The following is a 21,094-nucleotide window of genomic DNA, read 5'->3' as shown; positions in this document are numbered from 1 at the left end:
GAATTTAAGTTCACAAACAGTACTTGAAAATTTGGAAACTTTACTATACGTATAAGTTGAATTTATTAGCCTTACAAGTTAGTTAAGTGCCTGCAAAGATTTTGAAAGTTTTAAGTTTTAAGACTGCCTAATTAGGTCCCTTTGAAAGCTTTGGAAGAATCAGCTATAAAAAAATTGTAAATGTAATTTAAAATGTTTAAGCTTTAAACTCTATGGGGATTTCATTAACCTAGTTTATTAGCTGGGGCTAATTACTTAGGGAAATTTTATTCAGGGCCTTTGAATGTTAACTAAAAGCCCTATAAGAAACCATTAAATAAAACAAAAACAAAAACAAACTCAAATGGAAGAGGTTTGCTCTCCTTTTTCAAAATTGATACATTTGCTTCAGTTCTTTTTATTTCAAGACATTTTTAATGTCCTTAAATTCAGCATCAAGTTAAAGTCAATATTGAGCCTTTTATTGATACTAGCCTAATAAAAACAACGGGGGGTCAGGGTAGAGGGAGACTGTAGCATTAAGATGAGACTACAGGGTGACCACAGAACACATTCAGAACACTCCAAGGTGTCCCCACAGAAATGCAAAATCACATTATGGCCAAGAGCTGTTGCTTTCCCTGCATTTCCTCTACCTCTTATTCCAACTTCTATTAAGTCCAGTTATTAAATCATATTGATTCCCAGTCTATGAAAAACATGGACAATATTACATAGCAGGCACTCAAAAAATATCTGATTAATTATAAGTAAATCCACTGGTTTTTAAGGTACTAACTATGCTTAAATGCAAAACAAGGCCATTTCAATTAGTTTTCTTAACCTCCTATTTATGTATTTGTTACCTCACTTAACTCAATGAAAAAATTATTTCTTTTGGAAGATGTATTAAAGTTGTCCATCTCACCAAATAACAGATAGTGCAGTATTATATATAGTAACTGGATAACCAGTACCTTAAGAAGCCTAAATAGTTGAAAGTTACTCCTATGGAGCAGAATATACAACTTAGACAAATACTGTTCTTGTAAAATATAATTGGAATCATATAAATAACAATGTGTCCTTAAAAAAAGAAAATAAACAAGCAAAGCAAAATGAATAACAATAAAAATAATCATATTTATATAGTTTCAGATTTTATTTTCATAATTATCTTATCATTGGAGCAATAATCTGCATTTCCATAACAACACATTTAATATCCTACTCATCAAAGAGCTGGAAAAAAATAGGAATAAAGCACAAATACTCTGCATATATACAAATAAATTCAATATATTAAATATATTTTGCAGGCTGGCTGCACTTACACTATAACAGAACATTGAATATTAGATTCTGAGCATGTTCATGCAGACTTCCACTTTGGTAAAAGTAATGACACAAGTTCTAGAAAACTATTTTTCCTTTTGTAAACACAAGTTTTCCACTCTATCCTCTGAAAATAAAGACTTACATAGGTGGAAAAGCTAAATGCATAAATGTAGAAGCAATGTTTTTTTACTGGACACCCATATAGAATAACCCTGAAATCCACAAGTCCTTATGGTTCTTAGTTCTTAAATGTGGGCAGGGAGGGTGGTGAGAGGTTGTGCTTATATAAACCTTTTATGTTATTTAAGACTCACTTGCATCGCTGCTACAGAATGCACTGAATCGTTCCTCATTTTACTTAATATGTAAGAAAAGAGTAAAAGTAAACAAGTTTCCAAGGCTGTAATGGATAATATGGTCTATAAACAAATGGTGTAAAATATCTTTTAAGCACTGCCAGGTCTGTTTAAACAGATTGCTAATTAGCTCAAATGAGCATTAATATAAGATTCTGGAAGCTTCTCATTGGACCTAAAGGGTACAACAGCAATGATAGGATATTTGAAATATTATCATTAAATTCAACTGCCTAAATATGGTTTTACTGAGGTTGCTCAAAGTTAATCTCCAAACAATTACTGAAAATTAGCTGATACCTGCTAAACTATGCAAGCAACTTAAGGAAACAAAACATCCAACTTATTAGTGTTTTGAATCAGACCTTCAATAAAGATTTCTATCTAAACATCCACCCACCACAAGCACACAAATCAGGAGGTTATACTGTGTAAGCTCTCCCACAGAACCAACTGTGACTAAAACCACTCTTGATAATCTACCTTAGTGTTTTCGGAAGTCCAGCAAAACTAAGCAGACTGCACCTGCATCAGCTAGGACTCTATGCAGAGAGAGACAGGGCGTGAATGAAGAGGAAGCCACTCTGGGTAGCATCTGCCTGCAGAATGCACACTGCTGGTGTTTGGAGCCCCTTTCAAATTAACAGGTTGGGAGATGGATCTAAGCCACGCAGGCTGAAAGAGGAATGCTTCAAAATAACCTTTCAGGAAACATCTATAAAGGATCGAAACATTGGCAGCACAGTACTTTAAATGTAAGTACTTCAAAAACGATTCTCCCATTTCAGATAAATGTTTGTGGTATACAACATTTCCCATGTCATGTTACCGTCCTGTTATAACTCTAAGTGAATCAAATTATTTTGGAGGGGAAAAAAAAATATATATATATATATATATATATATGTAAGTTGATAGAAACATTATTTCTTTGTTAGAATCCATAAAAAGGTCCAGGTTAGTTCTCATTTAGTCAAGAATCAAATGGGTTTGGAGACAGTCACTACGTGGATTTTTTGATGGGACAAATACCCATATTTCACAGAGAACTGAAGACATTTACAGAATTACTTTCATATGCTACTTTAGGAACTTTTAAATTTACATAGAAGATTTTAAATGCATCCTTTATTGGACTAAATAATATTGTAAAGATCAAAATAGCTTCCTGTTCCAATCTCTCATCTTAATAATTTAAATGTAGCTAATATTACGAGGGATAAATTTCCTTTGCAAAGTATAACAAAACAAATGTTTAAAATATTATTTTGTTTAACTAGTAAACTTCAATTTTAGCAGCAATTGTTTAAAAAAAATGCAAAGAAAAGTCTCTAACAATAAATTACAAGAAAAAGAATGCCTATTGGCTCTTTTGTTTTGCTTAGAACATAATTTGTCTTAGAATTTGGCTTGCAAACTTTAAAATCAACTATTAAAATGTGACACTACTTTCTCCTGTTAATTGCTTCTGGTGTATTTAGAAAGAAAAAAGTGCTTCACATGTAGCAGGTACAATGGGTGATTTGAGGAAGTGGTAAACAAAATTCACCTTTATTAGCATTCAAAGCCATGACTGCAACGAAATGTGGGTACCCTTAGACAAGTTCCAAGTCCATGGAGGGCGTATGAGGATGTTTCCCTTCGGCGAAGCCTAGCACAGCCCTCCCGCATATTCATCTTCCTCCTCGGCAGCGGGGGCAGTGGTGCCTTCAGGCTTGGCCTCCGGTGTTGCTGCAGCTTTCTTCTTGATTCCTCCTCCTGGGACCACCAAAGTCAGGCCCAGCTTAGCGTACTGTCAATGACAAAGCAACGTCTCAAAAGCTGGGTAACTAGAATCTACGCATGTAATGTCTCAACAAAAGGCAGATCCTAGCTTTCTACCTCATGAAAACCAACACTACCATTTAGATCAGCCGTTCTCAACCTGTGGGTCGCGACCCCTTTGGGGGTCAAACAACCCTTTCACAGGGGTCGCCTAAGACCATCGGAAAACACATATATAATTACATATTGTTTTTGTGATTAATCACTATGCTTTAATTATGTTCAATTTGTAACAATGAAATTGGGGGTCACCACAACATGAGGAACTGTATTAAAGGGTCGTGGCATTAGGAAGGTTGAGAACCACTGATTTAGATGGGAAAAACAACCACAGGAAAACTCAACATTGCTCTGCCCTCAGATGGCTTACAACCATAATGTGACAGGTACACAACTAGCACAAATGTCAATTATACACTTAGGAATATGAGATAATCGGGACATGGTGAGTTAAGTAACACTTATGGTTCCTATGACATAAAGTTTTTGAGTAAATGAAGAGTGTAAGCTATGGACAAATTTTAAAAAAATATTTGCAAATTCACAAAAGCCTATTAAGAATTTATCGAGAAAAATAAAGGTTTCTCTATATACATTGTGATAAAAAATTGAAGATCTTAAGCTGATCTGATACCATAAGACTAAAGTTGCAAAACGAAATCAAGTAAACTGGTGCTACCCAGCTTGCGGGGCTCAGTGGTTGAGCATTGACCTATGAACCAGGAGGTCACGGTTCGATTCAGGATCAGGGCACATGCCTGCGTTGCAGGCTCGATCCCCAGTGTGGGGTGTGTAGGAGGCAGCCGATCAATGATTCTCTCTCATCACTGATGTTTCTCTCTCTCTCCCTTCCTCTCTGAAATCAATAAAAATATATTTTAAAAAATTGGTGCTCACCAATCTACTGAAAAGGGAAATCTGAAAGAAGAGAAGCCTACTGTCATGGTTCACATCTGTACATGGCAGCACATGGGGCTGTTTTGGGAACACAGCCTAATCTACTCATCACCATAGGTTGGCAAGACAGAGACCAGTCTCTCCATTTCTCCAGATGAGTGAACTAGTTAATTAATAACCTGCATCACACAGTTAGTCGTCACTGAAGTGGAATTCCAACAAGTCTACTGAATTACAGGCCACTACACGATGGGTCTCTTTCAGACAGTGAGTCTAGAAGAAATTTAAAAACTAAGCAACCTATAGAAGCCAACAAATGAAAGAAGCTGGAAAAATGGGGCTGAATTAAAAAATATATATATGGTCAACACAGATAGAGAAATAACTGGCTTAAACTTATATGGTTGACATTCAAACAACCCAAACCTATAATGAAAAATTGCAAATGCAAAATGAGAAGTATCTTGAGGTAAAAAATAGGAGAAAAATCTCAAAGTCCATAAGAGAGAGAATCTTGTTAGAAGCCTCTTCCATTCAAGAGGAAAGAAGCTAAGGCAAAGGCCACTCACATCATTGTCCATGTACTTGAAGAGGGGCGAGTTGCAGACCTCTGACACTTGATCTTGGTCTTGCTGGTCATAGCCCTCAAGCAGCTGTTCCAGTGCAGCACAGTCTTCACTCCCATTGAACCCTGGAATGCTACAGCAAGCACAAGTCACACAGCTCTACCTGCTCCCTCTCAAACAGGTGCATCTGCCCCCAGCAGAGGTTTGGCAACATCTGGAGACGTTTTTAATTGTTACAAGTGGGCAGAGGTCAGGGACGATGCTAGATAATCTACAATGCACAGGACAGGCCTGGCAACAAAGAATTACACAGCCCCAAGTCAACCGTGCCCAGATGGAGACTGCTCATTTAAACATCTCTGACAGGAAAACCCCTTATTCAGATCTTCCTGTTACATACGTTCTGAAAACTTTCCTTTTTGTGTTGTTGTTCTTTTTTTCTTAGAACACAAATATAATAAAATCATCCATGTCATTCACTTCCATGGAAGTCCCCAGGAGAAAAACACAAGAAAGAACATAACTTGTAAAAATCCTGCTGGAAAAGCTGAAATAGTAGTCAAGTGCTTCTGTCACTATGAAATTTATTTATTTTTTAAAAAAACCATCCAGTTTCACAGCCAGGATTATTGTCTAAGCCAGGGGTGGGCAAACTTTTTGACTCAAGGGCCACAATGGGTTCTTAAACTGGACCGGCGGGCCGGAACAAAAGCATGGATGGAGTGTTTGTGTGAACTAATATAAATTCAAAGTAAACATCATTACATAAAAGGGTACGGTCTTTTTTTTTTTTAGTTTTATTCATTTCAAACGGGCCGGATCCGGCCCGCGGGCCGTAGTTTGCCCACGGCTGGTCTAAGCAGTCACCTCAAACTAACAGAAATGTGAATGTTCCAAGTCAGGACAGCGCCGTCAGCGCCTTACCTGTAGCTCTCCCTGACACATCTTTCCGCAGCCACGTAGTCATTTCTGTGAAGGTGAACTAAGACTTGAGCAATTGTTTTCTAAAACAAAAGATGTGATTATGGTCCAAATTTTTATCTACTTAATCAATTTAATTTCCTGACACCTAGAATTTAACTTTCAGAGTTTTGGTTTTATATAGAAAGATTTAAAATTTCTGCAGTGATTTCCACAGGACATCTGAGGAAAAATATACAGAAGTAGACATCTCAAACTCTACTGTGCACACAAACAACCCTGGGGTCTTGTTAAAATGAAGACTTTGAGTCAGTGGGCCCACAGCAAGCCTGAGATCCTGCTGTTACTAACAAGCGCCCAGGAGGCCCTGGTACTGCTAGTCTGAGGACCACAGAGTAATAAGAAAGCCTTAGACACCACCACACATTTTAAAGAAAATTTCTTTTAAAAACCTATATAGGTTTAATCTTGAAAAGGGAATTAAAAAGAAGGGGGGGCATAACTCTACTATTATACTTTGGAATTCTTAAAGAGATACTAGGAAAAACTTTAGATAACAGAAACAATGATACCATTTATAAGCCAACGAAAGTATTAATAAGATTAAAGGTGTGACTGATATCTTCTTGGCAAAATAGCTCTTCAATATTTTATCTCTATTTTTCAGATAACTTTTATTGATCTACCTTCAAGTTCCTTGAATTTTTTCATCTCAATTGTCATATTAAGTCCATCTAGTATTTTATTTCAGATACAGCTATTTTGGTTTCTCATTTGCTTCATTTTTATAGTTTCTATTTAAAAAGCACTCTCTCCCATTCATTCACCTGTGTTTACCTTTGGCTCACTCGCAATTATGATAGTTGCTGCAAAGCCCTGATCTGATAATCCCAACACCAAGCCATGCGTGGGTGCGCATCAGTTGCCTTTCCCTTGAAAACTGGTCCTACTGTCCTGGTTCTTCCATGCTCAGTCGCTGGGACTGCACCCTGGACACTGTGACTGTTATGCACAGACTCGCCTATCATTCTCGGGAGAGCTGGGTGCTTCCAGCAGGCAGTCACCTAGTCAGGCTCAGACTGCATTTTTGTCTGCTTTTGGTGGGCAGTGGCTCTAGTCTTCATTCGGTCCCTCAGCTCTGCTGGTGGGCTCTGCCCCACGCATGAGCCTGGCAAGGGTACTATGAGCCCTGGATAGTGTTTTAATCTTATTGCAGTTCTCAAAGCCTATGTTCTGCCTCTGGGTCTGTCCTGCACAGGCCCAGCTGGAGAGTAAACCCAAGACCTGCGAGCCCTCCCCCCGCTCCCCCACACACAGTCAGGGGATTCCCTGTTCCAGCTCCCTTTTCTGGGGTTTTCTCCTTGCTCTCTTAGCTCATCTTCCCAGTTCCTCTGGCCAGAGATTAGGTTTCCATTGGCGTTTTAACCGGCCTGTGCCACCACCACAACTGTAGCTCCATAACTAGGTCTTCCCCACAGAGCAAACCCAAGGAAGGGAAAAAGAGGAAAACAGGGAGCCTTTTTTCTAACCAGAGAAATCCAGTTCCTCTGGTTAGAAAGATGCGGTAGGTGGGTTCTTTAGGCGTTTCAGCTGCTGGAGCCTCTGTGGCCCAGCTCCATGACTGGGGCTTCCAAGCCAATGCCACAAGAGGAAATAGGAAAAAATCCTGGAAACGCATAACTCTATTGGTTGCTTCTGCAAGTGTTTACTTCTCTCCATCAATCTGTTCTATTTACTTTTCAAAGTAATTGCTTTTTTTTGTATTTTGTCTGGAAGTTTTAGTTGTAATCAATAGGAGAGAGGCTGCAGTAGGCTTATTCCATCTTGGTCAAATATAGAGTCCCAGAAAGCATTATTTAAAAAAATAGACAAATATCCATGGAATTTGGTTATAGGTACATATTTACGCCAATATGAAAAATTATGTAATGTAAAGCCAAAAATAAGCACTTTCAAAATATACCTTATAACAAGTTGGATAATTCTCAATTTCCTTATAAATATTTTTTTCTTTCTGAATAGAGAGTGCCGCCTCATCAAACCTAAAAACAAAAACAAAGGAATGTCAAACAAGGCAGGTCTCAATGATCTACAGCAGAGGCCATTCTTATAATGTATTTGATAGTACAGTTTTTAGAGAAATAAAGAAGATAACAGGCATTTTGGCAACTGCTCCATTTCCGTGAGCTCTACTCATATGGCTTCTTTTAAATGCTCACCCTGCCCTTTTAGGCATCAAGCAGACAGTCAAAGCAAGAGAAGGTATGGATAGGTTACTTCAAATGGAGAGTTTTAAGTCTGGTAAGGATCATTCATTAATCAGCATCTATCAAATTCAACAAACTACTTGATGACTGTTTATCAAATGTCTTAGAGAGAGACAGCCCTCAATTTAATCACCCCAGATTTCTTTCCTTCCACCGAAAGCCATCCAGATGCCCTGAGAGCACCACCTCCCGCTGAAGAATCATTTCTCCCACTCGGCCCTCACTGTCCATGCTCACTGCTGCCTCCGTGACCCCAACGGCACCCGGTGCTGAAAAGGGCAGCAGTGGAGAGCAGACAAGTCGACACTAGAAAAATCCTTCTGCTACCTTTGATCCTCAGCATTCATCTTTTTCTGTCTACGCTCACACATTTTCCTTTTCTTCCATCCCATTCACATGGCAGTGTAGAGGAAGGTATCACCAAAAATCTTCCTCTCAGGCCCCATCCCTTTCTTTCCTCCCCAATCCTAATCCATCAAACCCTAGCAAAGCTATATTAGACAGGGGTTGGCAAAAGTAGGTGTACAGTTGTGAGTACCTGAAACAGAGTTTATTCTTGCATTATTATTTATTTATTATTGTAGTATTTGTGTTATTTGTCTTATTATTATTATTTCATATCCTTATTTATGATTTATCTTTCAGGTAATGATGACTGGTAATTTAACCTACTTTTGCCCACCCCTGTACTCCTAATTCCAGTACTCCCTTACTAACACTGAACTTGTGACTGGGTGAATTTGAGTCTTCACCTATTTTTCCCATCCCAACAGCCAAAAAGAGGAAGCAGTCTGCACCGTGAGGATATATAGAGAGAAAGGTGTTGCTATGACTCAAATTAAAAGTACAAAAACATTATACTGTATTTTTCTGTGCCAATCATTACTTTTAAAACATATTTGCATACAAAATATACACAGTGGCTTGGTTTAACTCATTTATGAATTTGAATTTTTGTGGGCTGTGCCCCCTGTCAGTTTACCGCCTCATAAAGTGAGAATCATTAGAGAAATGTATTCTGAATTTCTAAAGATCAACTTGCTAAATTGTGGGACCAAAGCTGGTTTATAAGTTGGGCATGGTAGCAGAATTCTAGGTCATATATTTAAAGAATAAAAAAGTAAAACCCTATTTAATGACACTATTTGGCTATCAAAAAGCTGTCCATTTTCATGGGGAAGCATGCAGGGCATCTTGTTATTTATGCCTATATGGATATTTCTCCTTAAAAGACAGACATTATAATCTAACCAAATATCAGATCAAGAAAACTGCTCTCTCTCATGCTGCTGAGCCAATAAGAATACAACGCATGATACTTTTTGAGATTACACCTTAGAAAAACAGCAGATCTTTCAATATTTTTTAAAATATATTTTATTGATTTTTTACAGAGAGGAAGGGAGAGGGATAGAGAGTTAGAAACATCGATGAGAGAGAAACATCTATCAGCTGCCTCCTGCACACTCCCCACTGGGGATGTGCCCGCAACCAAGGTACATGCCCTTGACCGGAATCGAACCTGGGACCCTTGGGTCCGCAGGCCGACGCTCTATCCACTGAGCCAAACCGGTTAGGGCAGATCTTTTAATATTTAACTCAATATGTCGTCTTACAGACATCAATATTTATTGGGTCCCCTAGTGTGTCCATGACTCACACCAAAAAGCTTAACAAGCTGTTCCCAAAATTAATTAACAGTTCCAACATGAACTAAAGGTATACGCGGTCACACATGAACACAGTTTTGGAAAACTCACCTGCGTCCTCGTACTAGCAGTCTGGAGGCTTTTCCCAGTAATTCAACTGCCTGTCGTAAACGTTCCTCATTCTACAGGAATCAAACAAAAGAGAGTGTTGGCAGCTTCAATGCAGGAATCTTTGTTCCCTCCAATAATTACCTAATAAAAAAGTAATGGCACTCAATATGGGGGTGAGGGGGTGGTGTTGAGAGGGCGACACCAAAGCTGCTGGTCCATTTCATCACTCTCTAATAGAGACAAACAGAGTTCATCTGGGAGCACAGAAAAGGTTTAAAAAGTAGCTGCTGCATTTCTCTATTTACATATTATGAATCTAAACATCCTAAGGGTATTTAAAGAAAAAGAAATAAAATTCAAACTTACTTCAAACACATTAGCCGTCTGTTGGTACAACTGTACAGCCTTTTCTGGATTTACATTTTCTATAAGCCTAAATTAGACAAGAAAAATTCACTTATGTGAGAAATGGAAAACTTGTTTTTCAAAGGATTTTATTAAAACAAAAAGATGATGACTCTATGCAGAGCCTGTTGCGCACACTCACTTTCCAGCTCGCTCCAAGGCCATGGCTGCTGTGTCGGGGGTGCCATTCTCCAGATACATCATGCTGGCTTTTTCAATCAGCTGGACAGCCTGTGGGAGTTGCTGCATCTCCTTTAGGCAAAGGACAGAGCGTGATCAGTAAATGCATCAACTTAAAAATGCAAAGTTAACCTGAAATTCAATTATTTTACCCCTGATTCATAAAAGTAAATGACTCAAACTTTATACAATAAAATATACTTAAAATGAAATGCCTTCAACATGGTTACTCTTCCCATCAAGCTTCATTTAGCCAAACCAAATATGTATCAGTTAATTTCTACACAGAATTCATCATCACTTCACAGAATTTCAGGGAAACTATACAAATAAATTTGCTCTTTACTGTTTTGTAAGCATTCAAACCCCTTTGAACATCTACTGAGTCCCTACTGTACACAAGGCCTATGCCAAAGGTGGCAAACTGCATCCCAAGGGCTGCATCTTATTTCCAAGTGCATCTTATTTGAACCATTCAGTATTTTTAAATCAGATAATTTCATAAAAATTGTTTCATGACTTTCTACGTTAAAAAAATATCAAAAGCTATGGCATCAGCCAGCTTACATTCCCACATGGCAATACACTGGGGCTGAGCAGAAGCTGTCCTGATGGAGGAATATTACCTCCTGTAGCCTCAATTCTCCCATTTCCTACTGCCCTACACACCCAGGCCATCTCCTTCATTTCAGTCACTCCATTATGCCCTGAGTTCATCTGAGTTTGCAACCACCTTCCATGCTGAATGCCACCATCAGCATACTTTGAGGGTCAGTGTCAAAAAGTAATATGTTCTGTCGCACAACAGAATATTAATTTCCAACCTGTGTTTAAGAAGCAGAAATATAAAAAGAGGCATAGCCACACTAGCCAAAATAGTTCATTCAAGATGAATCAGTTAAACAGCAACAGCTTAAGTCTTCTCTTCAATGCCAACTGATATATGTAAAACAAGCAAAAATCTCTCCTCTCTATAACCCATGGGCAGTAAAAAATATGTACTTGTACATTTTTACTACATTAAGCTGTCGTAAATTTCTCAAAAGTAGGGGAACCTCCCACATAGCTCTGTTTAGCTTAGCGATACATCTCTCCTGGTTACAAAGCCTAGAACCTTGGGATTCCCAGTTTCCTCCAACATATTCTCTCTTAAATTTCACTTTTAGAAATTCCTATTTATGACACACACATTTTACCTTGTAGGCCCAATTAGTATTGCTTTGGACAACATCTGTCGCCTTACAAGGAGACTTTTCAACTTCAACATAAATTTATTTCAACACCATGCAGTTAATTCATTTTAGTTATATAACAGCTGTGACAGAACATTACTGACCTTCAACATCATGCCAGCTTGCTCATAAGCTCTGCAAAGAGAATATAATTTCCCGGATGAGATCTTAATGAAATAGGAGGAGGAGAAACCTTCTACTACAGATAAAGGAAGTTATTTCACTTTTTAAAAAATATATTTTTACTGATTTCAGAGAGGAAGGGAGAGAGAGATAGGAACATCAATGATGAGAGAATCATTGATTGGCTGCTCCTGCACATCCTCCACTGGGGATTGAGCCCGGGTCATGTGCCCTTGACTGGAATCAAACCTGGGACCCTTCAGTCCGCAGTCCGATGCTCTATCCACTGAGCCAAACCAGCTAGGGCACTTATCTCATCACTTTTAACTGGCTTAGGCACTACACATTACATTAGGCTTGTATTAGCACACAACATTTTTTTTCTTTTTATTTTCACAGACAATACTGCCTTAGAAACATCAGGCACCTAAAATAAAGGGTTTTTATTTTGCAGATGCAAAATTAAGTATGATACAGAATGGGTAAGTGAGCTTCTATTTGACAAGTCTAAATCCAAGTTTTCAAACAAGTACTCTCCACAAAAGCAGGAGAAAGCTTCCTACTTTTCTCCATAGACACTATTAACTATCAAGAAAGAGGGAAACAAATAAATTGTAACTTACTTGGTTTTCATAAGTTACTGAACAAAATGGTCCTAAAAATACCGAGGTGAATTTAATTGAAACATTGTATATCTTAGGAGAGCTTAGTTTTTAAGGTTCAGATGAAGACTAAAACAAATGAAAATGACTTTTATTTAAATCAATACAAAATAATCCACTATTTACAAATTTATAATTTAGGAAAAATTTACTGACCTATGGAAAAACAACATTTAAAACATAATAATCTGCAAACACTGAAAACGTGAGAAAATATTTACTTACTTGGCAGCATGGAAAAGACTGAATGGATGTAACAAAGTCAAAATTAAGGAAAAAAAGCAAACCAAGCATTCCTAAGTATTTACTATTTAAAAGACAAAGGTAACTAAATCATTGCCTTAGTTGTGATCCAAAAGGCAAATCCTACAAACAGGTAAAGAAGAAATAATTTAGTGCCTACTAATGTCTCTTAAAACTACATAATCCACAAGAACACCACATAGATTTTAAACTAGTTCCATTATGCATTAATCTGAAGAGTTTTACTAAAATTCAAGGTTATTATAACCACAATATTAGCTAGTGAGACAAATTTAACATTTTCAGTATAAGTTTTAAATAACTTCAGGAAAACGTATTGTTTTGAACTACTTATAAATCGTATTTCAAACTCCTGAGAAAGACTATATTTTAAAAATATTTATATAGTAGTTATACATCTCCAATACTTGTACTACCTCTTCATTCTTCAGTGCCTGTCTACAGATTTTCCTTACCTCATCCCAAATAAAACCATCATCAAGCAAATCCAGAAAAAAAGGAAATAAACTCTCAAATGTAGCTCTGCAAAGCAGCATGAACCTTATGATCAGAAGTCTCTATAAATGCTTCTTCAGAGTTTAAATATGCAGAATTTTTCTAACCGTTTTCTAATTTAATAGCATTGTACTCCACATGTAGCAAATTTGTCAAAGTTATCGAATTGTCAAATCTTTTTTAAAGGCTGAAAAAGATACGCCCTGTTATTCTCATGGGCCACAGCTTCTCTCAGGCAGGCATCTTTTGCTTGGTCAAACTGTTTGGCATTCTTAAAAGCAAGAGCTGAAATAAAACAACAGAAAGACTTTCTATTTCCACCACTTAAAATTTTCAAATGAATCATTACCAAAATCTGTATCATATGTAAAGTATTGGAAAACATGTGTACTTATTTTAATCAAATACTTAGGAAGTTCCACAAAACTATAAAGTATTACTTTTTCTAAAGCAATTTTCTTACCAGTTTTTTGATGATCAATAACTTAGAAGTATTTTCAAAAGTTGTTTTAATTGTACACTGTTTGCTAAAAATCAGTGCTACTTCCACTCAAAACTAAGAAGTCTTTCTAATACCAATATCTAAGCTTTGAGAACTTAAGATCGTATCAGCCAAACCAATGCTCCCAAATATGAGGTACTATCACAAAAAACAGTACCTTACTTCACCAGTCTTACATTTAATAATAGTAATTAAAAAAAACAGTGCTTTAGTTATAACTTATTCCATCTTTTAAATTATTTAGAAATAATGAAAGCATAACATGCTAATTAGACCAGACAGCCAAACGACCTTCCGGATGTCCTTCCAGACGAAGCCAGGGCTGCTAGGGCCGAGGCAAGCTGCCACAGTTGCAAGGGCCGAGCCACTTGCATGAATTTCATGCATCGGCCCTCTAGTTTAGAAATAAAGACCAATAAGCACATTAAATCTATACTAATAAAAGGGTAATATGCTAATTAGGGAGGACGTCTTCCAGACAAAGCCACGGCAGCTGCCCGAGGCTCAGGCAAGCCGAGAATGGCGGCTGCCGCTGTCAGGGCTGGCCTGAGGCTCAGGCAGACCAAGGATGGCGGCTGCGCTGCCAGGGCCGGCCCAAGGCTCAGGCAGGCTGTGGATGGAGGCTGCCGCTGCTAGGGCCCAAGGCTCAGGCAACGAGGGCCGGGCCGAGGCTCAGGCAAGTCGTGGTGGCTGGCAGTGGCAGCAGCAGAGGCATGATGGGGGCATCGCCTTCCCCTGATCGGCCGGTTGCCTCCCACAGAGGGAGGCCAGACTGCGTCAGCAGGACATCCCCTGAGGGCTCCCGTACTATGAGAGGGGGCAGGCCAGGCTGAGGGACCCCCTAGTGCACGAATTTTCATGCACTGGGCCTCTAGTGTTTTTATAATAAGCCTTCCTCTTTGGAACAATCTTTAAATAAATTTCTAAAAAATTAAAACTGCATTTTTCAAAAATAAAGCTTTTGCACTGTTTAAATTTCTGTGGGGGAAAAAAAATCTCAATATCCAAAATGTTAAAATACATTGCTCATTGTTGTAAAATGTCATCATCAGAGCAAAACAATGAGGACTAGCCCTAAAATATGATGCTGCAGATTTGGTAAACTTACCAAAGGTTGCTTACAAATATGTAAAAAGGATACAACTTTAAGAAAAAAGTTATTTGTTAAAAATGCACCCTTAAAATCCTCTTTAACAAAATGTTGAAAATAAACTACTAAAACTAATTCCCTTTGTGAATTTCCACATTTATTCTGATTTTAAATGTATTATGCATAAGCCCTTAAAGAAAATAAACGAAAGCTTTAATGGGAAAATCTGACCTGAAATATTTATTTTTGAAAGCAGCTGATCGTCTCAGATGTATATACAACAAAACTGTGTCAAATTTCCCTCATGGAAATTTGCAAAACGTTGTACCCTCAAGTTACAAGGTGTTCATAAAATCCATATTAAGTATGGACTGTTAATAATTTTCCCCTTAAATATGATATATAAATATGAGAGAGAATTTACTCAGGGTTTAAATAAAAGTGCTAAAGACTCATTTGTTGTCATTTCTTTTATTATCTAGAAAGTAACACGTATTGTACTGATTAGCTTCAATTTCTCCAATTTCTTTTTTCTTTGGTGATATGCTAGGATAACAAAAGGGATCAGGTCTGTCACTGAAACACAACTATAAATGTATTCTGGGCACTTCAAATTGTATCACGCGTTATATCCAAAATAATCACAAATATGCTGAAAGCTCTCATTCCATAATTTAAAATGCTAAAGTTTTAGTAAAGCCCCTGTCTGTCCCACATTTCAAATCATTTTTATCTTACAGAAGATAAATATATTCTAATATTTATGTAGCTTAACACTCATGAACGTTTATCACTGTTTCTCAAAGTGAAGCTCATAAAAAAAAACCTACCGCTGTCAAATACATGATTTTAGATCTTCTTATAAGGCTAATTAAAAAAATTTAACAAACAAAAGTCTTTATTCAATAACAGGAAGTGTAATAAAGGGGTATGGCAAAACTCCTAGAAATACTATGCAACTGACTGAAGTTTAAGAATACATAAACAATGCTAAAAACCTGCAGCTAGGTTCTGCCAATCTTACTCACCTCCCTTGTAACGAGAGGCAGAATTATGGAGATCTCTGACTCCGCCTCCACACATTTGAAAATACAGTGGGGCCTTGACTTACGAGTGTCCTGACTAACGAGTTTTTCGAGATACAAGCCGTCTCTCGGCCGATTTTTTGCTTTGAGTTGCGAGCTAAAATTCGGGTTACGAGCCAGCTTCAGATACCCCACCACTAGTTGGCACAGCGAACGTCACAGTGAACGCCACAACATCAGCCCAGCATCACGTGTCTCACTCGTTCACTTTTTGATTTGACATACGAGTAATTTGAGTTACGAGCTCCGTCACGAAACGAATTAAACTCGTAAGTCAAGGCCCCACTGTAATGATGTAAAAAATGCAAGGGCATGGGCAGGTTGTTGTTGCTGTTTATCTATTAAAATCTTATAGGAAGCATTAGGAGTAAGCATTATGCTGAGAGGAAGCTATCAGCTTACTTAAAGATTACACTTTGGAGTTACTGGGCCACAGTCACACATACCTGCTTTTCCATATTCAGAAGCAGCACTGTCATAATCTGGCTTCCACTTTAATAAACCAGTTTTCAGGCTAAAATGAAAGAAAGGCATATATCTTAGAAGTTACCAAACACATTTATAAGTCAGAATTCTGCTTGTAATGACTTCACAGGTCATTAAAAAATAGGGGGAGGAGCCAGCAGGTAACAAGTCCCCATTTTGACCATCTCCATCCAACTGATTTATAATTTAATACAACCTCACCATTTCCCTTCTCACTACCATAGACATGGTTTCCCTCCTTTTGAAATACCTGCATAACTCCAACTATAGCAGATTCTCAGTGCATGGTCCCTACGCCAGCTGGAACTGTTCTAGAAAAGTAAATTATTGAGCCCCATACCAGACCCATGGAACCAAAAACTCTGGAAGTGCAGCAAAAACCCAGGGTGTAACAAGCCCTGAGGCACACTAAAGCCTGAAGCCCGCTAAAGCACAGCATCAAGTAAACGCTCGGAGTTGTGTGACTGAAGCTCAGGAGAGGACAGAGAGATTAAATGAGGACTCTACATGCTACACAAGGGTCCAGTTTGGATGCCCTAGGAGGCCTTAGAGAGAGGGCAGAATACAAACATTCAGACGAACAACAGAGGGAGTCACCAAAAAAGGCTGCAAATTAGTCACCAGTGAACAGGAAGAAGAACCAGAAAGACAGGGATGTTATGAAAACCAGAGATGCTGCTTTCAAGGATCACCAATGGCTTCTCAGATGCCAAACCAAAGGACCATCAATTCTGAGTCTTTACCTTACTTGCCGTTTCTGCAATATGTTATTTTCTTGCTTTAATTTAAAATAATTTCATATTTCCAGTTTAAATTAACTTAGTGACTATCAAGCTTGGGTGTGCATAAGAATTGCTAAATAAACACCATCTTAGCTTCTACATTCCAATTCAATTAGCTTATATATCACAATGTTAGCTTCAAACCTTACCTGAGCGATGGGGAATCCCCTTGGGCCCTCCCTCAGAAGTACACCTTCATTCTGTGACAGCTGTGTGAACTGCCCAGAGACCCTGACTTTAAAGGAACATTTTTCTGCCAATTAAATCTATATATATAAAAGCCTAATATGCAAATTGTCCCCACAGGAGTTCGACCAGGAGACTGATCGCTCTCTATGACTTGTGCTGACCACCAGGGGGTGGTGTGGAATGAAGGAAGGCCCCGGCCTACGGCCAGCAGCTAGGGAGGGAGGCCCCAGCCAGCCTAGGGACCGTACCTGTGCATGAATTTCATGCACTGGGCTCTAGTTTATTTAATATTTGTATTTGTGTATATACCGGTACTCATATAAGATGTAAATTTGTAATGCAATTTTTAAAGCTTACCAAGAATATCTTTGCTCAGAAAAATTCTTAAGTTGCAGTCCACCACTCTAATCCACAAAATTAAGGAAGTATGCAATAAAACAAAAATGTATTCCTCCATCCCACTCCAAAGCACTCATTATATTCTGTATATCACCAAAATTTTAAAAATTCCATCAAAAACAAGGTATAATCATTCAATTGTCTAATGGGCTACATATGAAAGAGCTAGAGATTAAAAATATAGTAAATCATCCCCAGTCAACTAAGCATCTCTAATTTGGAAGGGAGAAGGCACTCTGGTTAATTTAGTTTAATGGCTATATCTAAGTTTTTACTACTTCTGTCAAAAAATTCGATATAGAAATTCTGTTGAGGCCAACAGTTTAATCAATGTTCATAGGACCAAACCCCACAAAATGATAATTACAAAACTATTTGGCAACACTGACCCATATTATCATTAGAAGGCAGAAATATCAAATCGTCTCTCCTAAATTCCAGGCCCATATTTCCCGCCACCTACTGAGCCTCAAACAGAACACATTCAAGCCTCAATCCAACACCTCCCTGGCTCATTCACCTCTGTGCCCTGCACTGGCTGAAGGTCTCTCCACCACTCCAGCTCCCAAGTTAGACACACAGGGGCCAAGCCTTTCCTTCCACATCCAGTCAAGTCACTGAAGCTTTTCAATTCTATCTAAGGAATGTCACCCAACCCTGCCCCTTGTACTGTTGTAATTCAGGCCCTGACCATGACAGCCTACTAACCTGTAATGGCGGCTCCCACTGTCACTGTCACTCTGCCCTCCTCATCCATTTCTCCCACCCTGGGGAGAGCAACCTTTCCTTACGGGGCATCTCAACTGAAGCTACTGTATCCTTCTAAACTCTTCTGTTTACTTGTCTGCTCTTCTGTGAATTCTAAGCTCTTAAGGAAAATAATTTTTTTTTTTAAACCTCAATAACCCCAGCAGCCAGTGCACAGGTACATGGTGACAATTTGTAAATGTCTGCTTACCAATTATGCCAGTGTTCTCATTCTCCTCTCCTCCCAGGCCTTCTCCACATTACCACATTTCTTCTGCCTAAACGAAATCTAACCGGGTCCCACTGGCTTCCTGATCCCTAGAAAAGCTAAGGTTCAGACCATCAGAGCAGAGCGACCGCCGCCCCTTCACCGTCTGGCCCCAACTCTCCTCTCCAGCTCACGCCCTGGCCCTGCAACTACTCTGCGTTCCCGGCTCCCCCAGCATGTTGGCAGGCCTGCGCTCACTACATCCTGGGCCTAGATTCTCCCACAGGGTTTCCCCTCCTCCGAAAATGTCTTCTTTGTCAGGCCCTGCTCAGAAATCACCTTTGTTAATAGGTTCCTACATTTCCCCGGGACAGAATACACTTCTCCCCCCGTGTCACCAAAGCACAGCTGACAGCTTTAGGATGATCCTCATTACACACACTGTTAATACTTCTGTGTTTGCTCTCAATAGAAAGAAAGGTGGTTGTGGGCACGTGCACCAAGGGCCCCAGTGCCGCCCACACCCTGCCTGCAAGTAACAGAAAGAGCTGGCGGCTCCCACCCACCCACCGGCGGAGAACCGTACTGGCCACCTTCCCGGGGTGCAGCCCCGGGTAAGGTATTAGGAGTCTCGTTTCCTCTCCTGTAAAATGAGCATCTCTATCTGGAAAGGTGTGGAGGTGTCAGATTAGGTGTGTGAAGCATCTCACACAGAGCACAATGCAGACTTTTCATTATCTCGAACTGCCAGATACAACTTCGTTGGGTAACACAACCGAGAAGGAGGGGAGTGTCAAAAGGAGTAGACAGAATAATTCCGTTCTGCAAATGCCGGCCCGACAGACATAAACAGACTAAGGAGGCGCAGTTCTTGCTCCCAGGAACGGTACACCAGAACATGACAAGGGGTCTCCGGGTAAGTTTCAGGGTACATCTGCAGCCCACTGCCCGACACAGGGCAGGCTTTTCGCGCAGGAGCTCGGGGCGATCTGATCTCCCCGGGACAGCTGGGGTGTCACCCGGAGAGGGAGGACAGGCGCGATGCTGCCCTCGCGAAGGCGCAGGCCAGGAGTGCTGCTAATCACGCTGCAATGCGCAGGGCGGCCCCGCCACCGGGCATCCCCCAGCCCAAAGTGCCGAGGGTCAGCTCCCTGTTAGCAAAAGCAGCGGAGTCTGCAGCCCAACGACCCCCGGAGGAGCGCGTGGATCACTTCCGGCGGGGGTTGGGGGGCAACTATGCTTCCGGCTCCGCAGCGGCCCGCGCTCGGGCCCCTCGCAGGTCGTCGCCAACACCCCCACTCTCACTGCCTCGCTCCTCCTTCCAACCCCGGGTGCTCAGACCGGGCCAGAGAGGGGCACGACCCCAGGGCCACACCGAGGCCCAAATCAGGGCCCCTCACTCACTATTTCTCAGCTTTGGCGATGTGCTCCAGCCCCTCATTTATCTTCTGAGCTGCCATCTCCAGGGCCGCGCGGCTGACGTAGAAGGAAAAAGCCCAGGTTGGTAGGCGTGGGAGCGCCGAGTAGGAAGACAGGACAGCAGGACACCTCTCGGGTACAGTGGCCGGCAGGGCTCAAACCTAGTGAGGCGGGGCGGGGCCGCCAGCCTGCAGGGCGCAGGGCGCAGACACTGCGCAGGCGCGGAGCGCAGGGGCGTGTCAGACCCGTGCGCTCCCGGGCCGGGCGGTGTGGGACGACTAAAAGGGGTTCGCTCATTCATTCCTTCATTCATTCAACAAATATGTATTGAACAATTCACATGTGCCAGGTACTGCTCTAAGCACCGGAAAAGCATCAGGGTGTACAACAGAGGAGAAACCGCCGCCCTCATGGAGCCTTGCCTTCCCATTCAGGTGAAAATGCGTTGGTGCTATCACTTATTACATTTGTCCCATAGCTAGAAGTATTCATTGTTTTCAGTTTGCCTTTGGAGCGCCAGCTATGTCAGTCAGTAAGCAAACACAAACTGTTATTGCTCATTACTGTCAATCACTCGGCCTATACAAACTACCTAGTAATACAGTTGGCTCAATTCATAATTCATGGCGGTTTCCATATCCACATAGATGAGTCCTGCAATGTCTATGCAGCGTCTCAGTTTCTAACCCAACAGGCTCAGCCGCCATTCCCAGGATTATAACCTTGACCTTGCTACTTACCCAATAACTGTGTCCTGCACAGTATCAATTCCAAGCAGCCCACTTGACCTCCTCCTGTCATTCCAACTCACCTTTCCTAGCGCCAATCGTTCTTCACCTTCAACAGAACCGTTCCTCTTCCGCATGATATCATTTACTTGTTTTATTACGTTTTTGTTTATTGTCTGTCTCTCCCCGT

At 40.2% G+C, this 21,094-nt stretch overlaps 1 protein-coding gene across 1 annotated transcript; it reads right to left on the bottom strand.

Annotated features, from left to right (window-relative positions):
* Positions 1-1,122: 1,122 nt before the first annotated feature.
* NAPG (NSF attachment protein gamma) lies at positions 1,123-20,325 on the bottom strand. Its single transcript, XM_006089293.3, has 12 exons — positions 20,162-20,325; positions 16,393-16,460; positions 13,470-13,554; positions 12,736-12,753; positions 11,830-11,860; positions 10,456-10,565; positions 10,275-10,341; positions 9,909-9,979; positions 7,845-7,923; positions 5,885-5,964; positions 4,964-5,093; positions 1,123-3,465 (listed from the first exon to the last, which is right to left on the bottom strand). Exons 1-12 carry the CDS (start codon positions 20,215-20,217, stop codon positions 3,325-3,327), a joined length of 936 nt encoding a protein of 311 aa, XP_006089355.1. The 5' UTR covers positions 20,218-20,325; the 3' UTR covers positions 1,123-3,324.
* Positions 20,326-21,094: the final 769 nt, after the last annotated feature.

The sequence above is a fragment of the Myotis lucifugus genome, unplaced genomic scaffold (genome assembly GCF_000147115.1).
Source record: "Myotis lucifugus unplaced genomic scaffold, Myoluc2.0 scaffold_58, whole genome shotgun sequence".
NCBI lineage: Eukaryota > Metazoa > Chordata > Mammalia > Chiroptera > Vespertilionidae > Myotis > Myotis lucifugus.
This window is presented reverse-complemented; position numbering and strand designations above follow the sequence as displayed.